Raw genomic sequence first — 11456 nt, forward strand, 5'->3', positions numbered from 1 at the left:
CATTCTCATGTGTGTACCTTGTGAAGACATTAAAATAAAATAAAAATTGCTTAATAGAGGAGTTTCATTTTTTGTTTGTTTTGGAGGGGGAGATGGTGATGGCTATAAAGTGTTTGCGGGAAAAATGCCACAGTCAAACTAAGACAAACCATGAAAGACCATTAAGAAACATGGAAATAATTTGGTTCTCTTTTAAGCTCCAGTTCTTTATTCTCAAAATAAATATCAAAAGATGAACAACACCCTGTCACTTTTCAGGAAACTGGAAAAAAGGGTTTGGAATTGCATAAAGTATTAGATGTCTAACCCTAACTCCCTGACATCACATAGTGCATATATTTAAACATCCCCCACCACCATTAAGGTTTGGGGTTGCATACCATGAAGACCTTAACAACCTACATGTATATGCAATGAGCCCTTCCAAACGTAGCAGAAAATCGTTGACTTTTATGAGAGTTGTATCAAAATAATAACCAAAAAATGTAAATGTAATAATGACATGACCAGAATCTGGTTCTAGGTAATATTTATTACCTTATAGTGAGAACAGCACAAGCAAATGATGCAACTAAGCAATATCAAAGACTTTTAAAAACAGATAATCAACTACTGTTTTGAAGCTGTCATTGGGTCAGGTATTTAATCAGCATGGACCATAGTCCCAGAGAAAGTTGTCCACCTGTCGCCAAAGAGACTTGGCAGCCCGGCGTTATGGCGCACCCAGACCTTCTCACCTGAGCTCAGGTGAACAGTTACGTGACACATGGCTGTGTCCAGGGCATCCCCATTAAAGCTGTTGCCATATGTCACTGCTGCAATGTTTTACATTAAGACGAAAGTAAAGATTATTCTAATGTCTGATCTAGGACATACTTATTGTTTGTAAAATTCAATTCATTCACTGTAATAATACTAATCTGAATTAGTCATAAAGGACTTTAATAAATAAGTTATATTTGTAATAAATTCCAAGTAAATACTAATTAAAACTTACCTAACAACGTCTGGTATTTCTCAACGGCAACCTGGGTGAAGTTGTTGTAGTCAGGTACCATGATGCTGAGCAGAAAAAAGTAGTTCCCCGAAAATGGGGCGGTGAAGATGCCAGTCTGGGTATCGTAGCCACCGCCGATGTTTGATATAGCCGCATCAAACACGAAGATCCCGTTGTCCACGGCCGTGACCATAGTTTTGGAGGAATACACAGTGAAAGCCACTGAAAAGAAGATGTCCTCGAGGTGAAATCACGGACGTGTATCAATACAAGTTTGTGGTCAAATGAAACAAGTCTTTCTGAAGAATGTCTTGGAATGACAATGACAATGACAATGACAATTCTTTATTAACGAGGGGTAAAATAAGCAACTGCATGAGCGCTTTTTTCCACTTAGCCCTCGCCCTTTTCAGGGAAGGAAATTAACTATATAAATGAATTAATTAAGCATTAAATATAAAAAGATAATAAGCACAGAGAAGGGTGGATATACGTACAAGGTGATGGTTAAAGAAGAGATTAGCATATATTCACAAGGTCACCTGGAGTTCGTAGGAATTAGAGGGCTTATCTATATATCTTGAACGTATTGCGAACAGCCATGCAAAGGTAAGAGGAAAATACGTCGATTGATCTCTGCCTACCTCATCTCACATTAATCACCACCTACATCTAATGGGGCGATACGTAGATCACATGGATCACCTTGTAGACTAGGATCACTACGAGGTCACGTGGGTCTACGCGTCGAGCACACATCAACATTTTCTCTGTGTAATAAGATGTTTTTAAATTTAGCGCCACTAGCAACATATAGGGTACCCGCGTTGGGCGGCTGATACCCCGTCTTTCGACAGGGTACACTGCTCGCGGGCGGATTCAAGGGCAGTGAGCGAGAGGCGAGATCAAGCTCCTCAAACCCCTCTAATGAAGGGGAGATAACATTTGCGGAGATGACACGGAACTCTTGCTTACTTCCCCTTCCTTCCTGTCTGCCACTCTCTGTCCCTATCCAATGTATAACCAGTCTCAAATTACGCTGCCGGACTTTGCTAGGAGTAGGAGAGGAAACGTTGCAACATATTCTAGTAAGATAGTTGTTTACACACACAGCCACTCACATCAGACACATTGTTACTCGCCTACTCATCGCCATTCGCCACACTCATCTAGCCCCTTGCCCTCCACGCTCTCGAGGAGGGACTTGGTTTAATCTTTGGTCTTTTTTTTGTGGGGGGGAAGGGTCTGTTGCAAAACGCATAGAGTTGCGATGATAACTATACCTTCCTCCCTCTCTTCATTCATTCACTCACCAGCCTTTTCAGCTCTTGCCCTCAGCTCTGTTATCAGCTCTACCCTCAGTTCATTGAATGCGTTCTGCAGTGCCGTCAGTTTTGCTGCTTGTTGCTGGATGATCAACGATTGTTGCTGCACCACTTGTTGCAGGGGATTCACGTCGTCGGATCGCTTCTGCAGTCCATCAACAAGTCCGTCACCGACGAACGTTAAAAAAAAGCACAGCAAGACTTTCCACCGCATCGTCCCGAGTTCTCGCCGATAGTCGCTGTCCATTTTCCGTGAAGCTGCCTTAGATGGTGTGTTGATCTCACCTGTCGCATGGAGTGCCTACTAGGCTCAATGAACCACTTGATAATGATGACAACGTTATCGAAAATGTTATCGCGAGGCAGTTTCGCTCTTCAGTCTACATGTCTCTGATGTGGTAAGTTATTATCTCATGATGAACTGTTGCAGGTATTCATGATGCAAGGATAAGTCGATGCCCAGGGGAAAAAGTGAGAGAATCAAGGTAAATGTGTTGTCTCTGTCATTATGGCTTGCTGTCTAGATTCCGCGGTTATTGCTTTTCCCTCCCACCTCCCCAAACATTTCTGCCACTGATGTAAAACCACGGTTCCAGGGTTAAGACAGCATCCATCCACAGTCTGGACAGTCAGTCGTAACTACGACAAGATTTATCGGCGACGACTTACCTTCTCTTTGTGAATACGACCCCTTCACCGACAAAGGCATGCTGGAAGGTGTAGTTTCCGTGTCCGATCTGATTAAAGGAGATTACAATCAAATCAACTTGTTTGCTCCATGGTCCTCTGTTTACTCATACTTTGTGCATGATTGACTGACAGTGTTTGTTTGTAGTCTTTCGTGTACAGCGAATTGAGCTCGCATCCACACGGGGAAGCGAACTTAACAAATTCAAGCACCATCACCGCCGTCGTAGTAGTTGTCATCATCGTCGTCGTCATCATATCTGATAAAAGTAACAAACTATATCTCGTCTGCTCGTAATGGCGATGATATCATTGTTTTGACCTTACTTTTTCAACCCTCACACACACACACATAACCTATATTTTGACATTAATAAGCTTCAAGTTCTGTAAGCGTTGTTTCACATGCTGGCGGTGAACACCCATTGGTGAATGAGCTGTCCTTTATTTTATGTGTATTTTTTTTCCCCGGACATTCATCAACCAGAAAAAGAGAAAGAGAGAAAGAAGCGCGTAAGTCCGTGTTTATGTGTCCAGTTGCTGAGTTGTTTACGTCTGTTTACATGAGTGGAAAAGTGATCCAGAAAGCCCAACACAAGTAGAATAAGGTAGACTGTGAGAGAAAGTTACCGCTAAGCACATCCGTGGTATGAGAATACTTTGTTTTCAACTTCAACTTTGTAATAATATTTTCAATAATATTTTATATAATCAAATGAATGAAAACACACATATATATATATATAACTTTTTAATCTGCAGATATATATGAATGCGTTTATCTATTATAGGATATTTCAGTTTCACATTGCGGGCATTTATAGTACCTGGTGGCCTCATAATCGGTTCAAATTTCGTCAGGCAGTACAATGGGCTAATAGTTATTCTTGTTAATGATATTCCTCACTCTGGAGATAGCGAAATTTTTGTCCGATAATTCCGTTATTTTCAAAGGGGAGTGAGCTAGAGAGGCTGCAAGGCATCTGGTCGACAAAAATATGTGAGCAAACAAATGGTAGAGAAACGAAAGACGGAGGCGAGATTTCTTACACTAGAGGTCGTTGGAACAAAAACTATCAAAGTGACAGTTTCAAAGCCGTGTTCTGATTTAATGTTTAGTCAGCGTGGACCAGGATGCCAGAGAAAGATGACCATCTCTCGCCAAAGAGCTCTGGCAGCCCGGCGTTGTGGCGCACATACACCCTGTCGCCAGAGTTCAGGTGAGCAGTCACGTGACACATACCCTTGTCCCAGGGGTCATTGATGCTGTCGGCATGTGTCAGGGCTGCAATGATATGAATGAAAGCTCGGGTATTTTAAGATTTCTATTATAAGTCACAGTTACTTCTTTTAATTTACTTCGTTAACCAAAATTATACTAATTTTAAATTACCGAAAGAGTAATTTTTGACAATTAAAAACAACTGATTATTTCAAAAGCGTGAAAAAAAAGAGATGATCATACACATACCCAGCAGTGTTCCGGATTTGTCAATGGCGACCTGGATATATTTGTTGTTGTTGTCTACCATAATGTTGAGGACAAATAGGTAGGTCCCTGAGTATGGGGCGGTGAAGACTCCAGTGAGAGCGTCGTAGCCATTAGCAATGTTAGATACAACCATGTCAAACACGAAGATTCCCTGGTTTATTGCTGTCATCGTGGGCTTGGAGGAGTACACAGTAAAAGACACTGAAAGCAAGAAGTCTTAAAAGGTAAAAAGTATAAAGAGCTCTTGGAAAAAAGAAGACCAGAAAATACAGAGAGCAAGTAGCAGGTAGAAGTAGAAAGTGGATTATCATAGTATTCGTGGTCTCAGCGTCACTTCAATCAAACACAACCGATAAATTCATCCCCATATACTTCTAGTTAATCACCCTAATTTAACTGGGGAAGAACCAGTGTGGGGCAACGACATCTCAAGGGCAACTCTTCACCGGGAAGATGTCGTCGATCGAGTTTGGCAAAATTATGTCGAAGACTATTTTGATATAGTCTTTGGCTAGGTGTCACAGAAAACAACTGGTTTCGGGGCTAACTCAGGAACTTGCTACTTGTCTGTATTGTTTCAGAATGATTAAGAACTATCTATCTATTCCTCTTCGTGCATCAGGTTGCACATAAGGCCTCAACCAGAGTTCGCCACCGATGTCGATCGGCTGAAACCCGCTCTAGGTGACCCCATGTCCAGCCCTTTCCCTTCATCTCCCTTTCTACTGTTCTTCTCCAAGTTTCCTTTGGGCGGACTCGTTTTCTTCGGCCGTCTGGAGTCCATCGTAGGGCGACTCTGGAGAGGTCTGCTGTCTGCTGGCGGAGCACATGTCCAATCCATCGCCAACGCCTTCGTTGAACCTGCGTGGTGATGGACTCGGTTTCAGTTCTTTGGTGGAGTTCTTCGTTGGTGATGGTGTTTGGCCAAAAGATGTTAAGTATGCGCCTGAGGCATCTGTTTTGGAAGACGTCAAGCTTGTTACTGATGGTTTTGGTCATCTTCCAAGATTCTGATCCATAAAGGAGGGTGCTGATCACATTTGACTTGAAGATTCTCAGCTTGATCTTCTGGCTGATGTTTTTTGCCTTCCATGTGCTCCTGAGTGAGGCGAAGGCCTGGCTGGCTTTCGCCAGTCGGGCTCGAATCTCCACCTCCGCATCCCCGGTGTTTGACATTTTGGACCCAAGATAGGAGAAACTGTCGACTTCCTCAATCTCTTCTCCATTTAGTTTGATGCTGTCTTGGACTCTGGCGTTCACTCTCATACTTTTCGTTTTCTTTGCGCTGACCTTCAAGCCAAGGTTTCCAGCTGTTTCTGAGAAGGCCTTTGTTTTTTCCTGCATGTCTTGGTGGCGGTGTGACAGCAGGGCAATGTCATCAGCAAAGTCTAAGTCTTCCAGCGCTGTTGTCGCTGTCATAGTCATGGTCCATCTGATCCCTCTCCTCTCACTGTCGGTGGAAGTCTTCATGATCCAGTCCATGGCCAGGATGAAGAGGAACGGCGACAGAATGCAGCCCTGCTTCACCCCAGTACTGACGTTGAAGGGGTCTGTGAGCTCCGTGTCACAGACAACCTGGGATTTGAAATCGCTGTACAGCATTGCAATGACCTGAACAAGTTTTGCAGGGACTCCGTAATGCCTCAGGATCTTCCATAAGGACTCGCGGTGGATGCTGTCAAAAGCCTTCTCCAAGTCGATGAAATTGATGTAAAGCGGTGTGTTCCATTCGTTGCTTTGCTCCAGAATCTGTCGCAGAATGAAGATGTGTTCGGAGCAGGATCGTCCAGGACGAAATCCTGCTTGCTGTGGTCGGAGGTCTTTCTCAAGAGTTGCCATCAGTCTTGACAAAACAATCTTGCTGAAGACCTTGCTGGTGAGGGAAAGAAGTGTTATGCCCCTCCAATTATTGCAGTCTCCAAGATCTCCTTTCTTGGGTAACTTGAAGATGAGCCCTGTCTTCCACGCAACAGGGACCTGCCCTGATTCCCAAATTTGCCTGAATATTTCAGTCAGCTTGGGAGCTGTCACATTTATATCTCCTTTCAACATCTCTGCTGTTATTCCATCTGCCCCTGGTGCTTTGCCGCTCTTCATTGTCTTGACTGCTGCTGTCACTTCTTCCAGGCTTGGTGGGTCTGTGCAGATGTCAAGGTCTATAGCTGCTGGCTGGATGTCTGCAAGCTGAGGGGGATCTGGTCTGTTCAGAACCGACTCAAAATGTTCCCACCAGCGCTGTAGTTTTCCTGCCTCTCCCTCGACGACATTACTGTTCACGTCTTTCACTGGCACATCACTGTTCTTAAACCCGTTGTTTAGCTGTTTGTTTATCTTGTACAGTGTCTTCAGGTCATTTTTACTTGCTGCATTTTCTGCTTCATCTGCCAGTTTCTCTATATGGTCTCTTTTGTCGGTTCTTGCCATCCTCTTTACCTCTTTGTTTAGTTTTGTATATCTTTGTCTGAGTTGTTCCTTCAGGCGTTCAGATCTGGTGCTGTTGATTCTTTGTTTGGCTGACTTTCTCTCTTCTATCTTCTTCCATGTCTCTTCTCTGATCCACTGTTCTTTCTTTTTCCGTTGGAAGCCCAGTATTTTCTCTCCTGATTCCTGTAAGACTCGATTGAAGTCGTCTAAGGTCATCTCTTGTTGGTCTCCTAGTGCCTGGAACCTGTTCTTTACTTCCATAGCAAAGGCCCTTTCGGTGGCTGGATTTTTTAGTTTGCCGGAGTCCACTCTCTGCTGACGTGCCTGTTTTCCTCGTGATCGACGCAGCTTCAGAGAAACTGTGGCTATCACAAGAGTGTGGTCACTGGCAATGTCTGCTCCTCTGTAGGCTCTAACATCTTGAAGTGAGCTCCTCCATTTTCGGTTGATGATGACATGGTCTATCTGGTTCTTTGTGATCCCATCTGGTGATGTCCATGTTGCCTTGTGGATGTCTTTGTGTGGGAAGAGTGTGCCTCCAATCAGTAGGTTGTTTTCTTCACAAAAGTCTGCCAGTCTCTCTCCGTTGTCATTGATGGTTCCGATTCCATGTTTGCCCATGACATGCTCTCTGTAGGTGTTGTCACTTCCCACCTTGGCATTGAGATCGCCGATGATGAGCAACATGTCGTGGGCTGGAACGCTCTCTGAGGCTGCCTGGAGCTGATCGTAAAAAGCATCCTTGTCTTCTGCCTCGGAGTCATTTGTTGGTGCATAGCAAGCTAGCACTGTCAGCTTGGTGTACTTTGAATGGAATCTTGCTCTCAAAAGCCTGGGTCCATAAGGCTTCCATTCCAGCAGTGCCTTTTCAGTTTTCTTGTTGAGGAGTAGAGCTACTCCTTCAAAGTGCTGAGCGTCTGATCTTCCTGAGAACAAGATGGTATGTCCTGATGCTAGTCTCCTCTTTCCCGTGCCGGTCCATCTGACCTCACTGACTCCCAGGATGTCCAAGTTGTAGTTGTCAAACTCCTTGACTAATTGGAGCATCCTGCCAGTCTGGTACAAGGTCTGGACGTTCCAGCACCCAACCCTCAACTTTTGCCTCGGCTTCAGTAAATCCGCTGTCGGGGCGCCAGCTCCCTTTCGGGTTTGGCTGTCGTCCGTCATTAGTCCAGTCTCCTGGTGTGCTTCATTACCTTCGCCATCTGTGACGAGTTCTCTGGTTTTAGTTTCTGTAACATGATTTTTTTTTACATGGTGGGGTTGTTAGCCCTACCACAACCTATTTTACCTCTAGGTGAGGTATCCACCTTAGTCGCCTCTTACGACATGCCTGGCTGGATGGCAGAGACCCTATTCTTACAATGCTTGCTAGGCAAGCATACCCCGGGGTCCCACAGGGGTAAGAACTAACTAGATCACTCTCTACTCACTCACTCAGTCACTCACTCACACTCGCTCACCGGCCTTGGCAGCTCGTGCCTTCAGTTTGTTGACCTCACGTTGCAGCGCGATGACCTGTGTCTGCAGCCCACCGATGCCCACTGCTTGTTGATCCAGGGAGATTTCCTCGACTGCTGGCTGTTGCAGTCCATCAACAATGCCGCCACCACCACCGAGCATCATCAGAATGAAGCACAACAAGGCTGTCGAGGTACCCGACACAACTCGCCGCCTACTGCTGCAGGACATTTTGCTTGAAACAAAAACATTCACACGATACACCACATGATAATCGCGGCGATAATGATGAGAGGTAAACGACTGATACAGTTGAGGGGATGTCGCTCTCTGACAGTCGTTTCACGCATGAAGTGCTTAGAAATGATGTTAATAACCTACAGTGAATTCTAGAAGATGAAAGGCTGCGGTACCCGTGTTGACTCAAGGTTTACTACACAACTGAACAAATCCTCTCCCCACAGATGTTAGGATAGCTTGTGAATGTTTGCTGCCAGTGGGAAAAATGACTAGGGTTGTATTTTAACTACATACCTGAGCGAATGGTCTCCCCAAGGATAAGGGTTATATTGTGAATGTTAGAGTAGATTGTGAATGTTCCACAAAAGTCAGATGCGATTAGGTTGTGAAGGTCTGATCTGCGAAGCTGAGACATGGCAATCGTCACCAGTCAAAGATTTGCTTCATTTAAAAAAAAGTTATCATGGTTATAAGATATTTTTATGGTTAATATTTTGGAAGATTTTTAATCACTGTAACAGGACCTCTCGGTCGGCGGTAAAACTTGACAGCCAGTAAAATATCAAACGGCTAATAGCGCCCACACAGACAGGTGAATGGCAAAGTCTTTAATAGTCTTTGAAATGCACCGACATCAAAACTGAATACATACCTGAGAAAATCCTCGTCCTCGTTCAGTAGCTAAACGGAGAATGGTATAATAACTGCAGTTAAACTATTTATATATTGTTCACACCTGATGTTTTCTTAGCTGCATCCTGTCACGGAGTTGGACAATGCACACGCGCAAGGTTGTGCTGCGCTCGAGCCGAAAGAATAAATAGTGCGCCCACCTTTCCTAAACAAAGTCAACCTAGCTGGCTGGGAGAGGGAGGGGCAAAGTCCTGTTACATTTTCATCTTACCTGACATCTTCCTCGTGTTACTTGTGATCAAGTGTGCTTTAGACGGATTTCGTGTAGAATGTGGAGCTTGTTCCGTTTCGGAATAATACAGTTCCTTGTTGACGATGGGCGCAGTTCAGCAGTTCAGATGAGGTTCATGTCCGCTTGACCTTTGTTCATCAGTGAACTTTGCGTGTGCTGGGGTCATTCGTGGTGCCAGTGGTGCCGTCTGTTGGGTGTGCTGTGGCTTATTTTTCTCATGTATACTTCTACAGTAAACCCCAAAAGAAAACTTACATTTATGAAGTTTAAAACACTTGGAACGTCAAATGTTTTATTACAAAATGTTATCAAATAAATAATATTATTTATTGAAAATAATATTCAAAAGGCTATAATCTTGAACTCCTCCCCCCAACATTCAGAAAGTTTAAAAAAATAAATGTCAATCAAACAGATGCAGAGATGTGCACGCAGGGATCAGAAACAATTTACTGTCCATAGCTCTCGACAATCGCTAACAGTACAAAACTCTCAAAACTTAACTAACTGTTTTGTGCACGTGTCTGCACGAAGTTGTATGAATGTGTGACTGAAAACTCGACAAAGATGGTTGGAAGAAAGTTAAAAGATTCCGAGTACAATAATCTTAGAAAGAAGCTACTGAATTAGCTTTTCTGCAAGAGAACACGTCAACGGTCCAAGAATACTTCATGTAGTCTGGCAGCACCTGTCTGACATGTCACAACACCTGAGCCGATGTTCTGACCACCCTCGCATACCCACCCTGTCACCACCAAGAACATTATGGAATTTCAGGTCTCCTTAAACTGCCATGGATGAAACTCTTCAGTCGGGAGACGAAATTTCGTGGGTTTTATAAAATCTCATGGAGGGAAATTTCGAGGTTTTTGTGGGTGGGGTGAGGATGTGGGTGCGTGGGTGGGTGGTTAAGATGGCCGCCTTCTGTCCAGAGTTCATGAACAGTGTCACCTGCCACAGGCCCGTGCCCCAGGTGTCTTTAATAGTGTTGCTATGTGTCACAGCTGTAACAAGTCACTAAAATCTTAAGTTTCATTATTCTAATTTTAATTCCTTTTATTTAGTGACTGTAGATAAAATGACACAAACATTTCTCAAATTGTCCTTGTTTACAGACATCGTCAACATGTGCTCAGAGGGATCGGGGTTAATCGTGTCATTCATGTTCGCCCTTGTTTGTGTGATGATAGATAAGGAACAAATAAAGATGACCACAAATGACTGAGTTTCAGATAAGGGTCTCTCTCTCTCAGTTAATGATACAAATACTATTATTTTAGTAATGTACATATGATACCAGAATAAGCTGCAATACAGTTCTAGTACGAGGCTGAAAGCTGATACAAGTTCACGGCCACACCAGACACAACAAAGACTGATTACACACATACTTAACTCCATTAGCTCTGCTTTCATCACGGGATCTGCCTCAGGTTTCTTTCTCTGTTTTAGTCTGATTGCAACGAGGTTAATTATACCGGCCTTGACCCCTTGCACAGACACAGTGGGAGCCAAGGTGAGAAGCATCTAGACATTATCGGTCAAACTGCCTGTTCAACTGGAGAAGATGTTCTCAGAAACTTTACCAGCTTTAGACAAGAGAAGGAGGGTGGAATCAATAACTTTATTGACAAACCCGTGAGGAGAACGGGGTTCATGTCGTTGTTACAATGCACCTGCCTGCGTGAAGAGGTCCTTCTGCCGAGAGTTATTGAGAACCGCCGGACCACAAAAGGTCATGTTTCACAGACAAAAGGTCATGTTTCACAGAATATAGAGAGCCAGTGTAATTAAGGGAGGACAGAGCAGACTGTCGTGCCAGAACGAGGCCAGGGAGACGGTTGACGTGGGCGTTTTCCCCAGGCCAGGCTGGTACTAGTAATGAGTGTCACGTCACGTATTAAA

The 11456-nt window shown here is 44.0% G+C and overlaps 2 protein-coding genes across 3 annotated transcripts; both read right to left on the reverse strand.

Annotated features, from left to right (window-relative positions):
- Positions 1–180: 180 nt before the first annotated feature.
- LOC112574743 (complement C1q tumor necrosis factor-related protein 3-like) lies at positions 181–2665 on the reverse strand. The gene is made up of 3 exons (XM_025255977.1): positions 2311–2665; positions 998–1219; positions 181–815 (listed from the first exon to the last, which is right to left on the reverse strand). The coding sequence occupies exons 1-3, from the start codon at positions 2567–2569 to the stop codon at positions 643–645; spliced, it is 654 nt and encodes a 217-aa protein (XP_025111762.1). The 5' UTR covers positions 2570–2665; the 3' UTR covers positions 181–642.
- A 1080-nt stretch (positions 2666–3745) lies between these two features.
- On the reverse strand, positions 3746–9615 carry LOC112575425 (C1q-related factor-like). 2 transcript variants are annotated; one of them, XM_025257295.1, is made up of 4 exons: positions 9531–9615; positions 8389–8621; positions 4481–4702; positions 3746–4294 (listed from the first exon to the last, which is right to left on the reverse strand). In XM_025257295.1, exons 2-4 carry the CDS (start codon positions 8615–8617, stop codon positions 4125–4127), a joined length of 621 nt encoding a protein of 206 aa, XP_025113080.1. In that variant the 5' UTR covers positions 8618–8621; positions 9531–9615; the 3' UTR covers positions 3746–4124. The 2 variants fall into 2 exon arrangements, with proteins under 2 accessions (XP_025113080.1, XP_025113079.1); XM_025257294.1 differs by lacking the exon at positions 9531–9615 and adding an exon at positions 9279–9424.
- Positions 9616–11456: the final 1841 nt, after the last annotated feature.

This window comes from Pomacea canaliculata, linkage group LG11 (genome assembly GCF_003073045.1).
Source record: "Pomacea canaliculata isolate SZHN2017 linkage group LG11, ASM307304v1, whole genome shotgun sequence".
NCBI lineage: Eukaryota > Metazoa > Mollusca > Gastropoda > Architaenioglossa > Ampullariidae > Pomacea > Pomacea canaliculata.

Coding starts and splice junctions, on each gene's coding strand:
- LOC112575425 (XM_025257295.1), bottom strand. CDS start 8,617: ATGTCCTGCAGCAGTAGGCGGCGAGTTGTGTCGGGTACCTCGACAGCC. Junction 4,703..8,388: donor GGCACGAGCTGCCAAGGCCG/GTGAGCGAGTGT, acceptor TCTTGCTTTCAG/TGTCTTTTACTGTGTACTCC. Junction 4,295..4,480: donor CAAATCCGGAACACTGCTGG/GTATGTGTATGA, acceptor ATATCATTGCAG/CCCTGACACATGCCGACAGC.
- LOC112574743 (XM_025255977.1), bottom strand. CDS start 2,569: ATGGACAGCGACTATCGGCGAGAACTCGGGACGATGCGGTGGAAAGTC. Junction 1,220..2,310: donor GGCAAGAGCTGAAAAGGCTG/GTGAGTGAATGA, acceptor TCTTCTTTTCAG/TGGCTTTCACTGTGTATTCC. Junction 816..997: donor GAAATACCAGACGTTGTTAG/GTAAGTTTTAAT, acceptor AAAACATTGCAG/CAGTGACATATGGCAACAGC.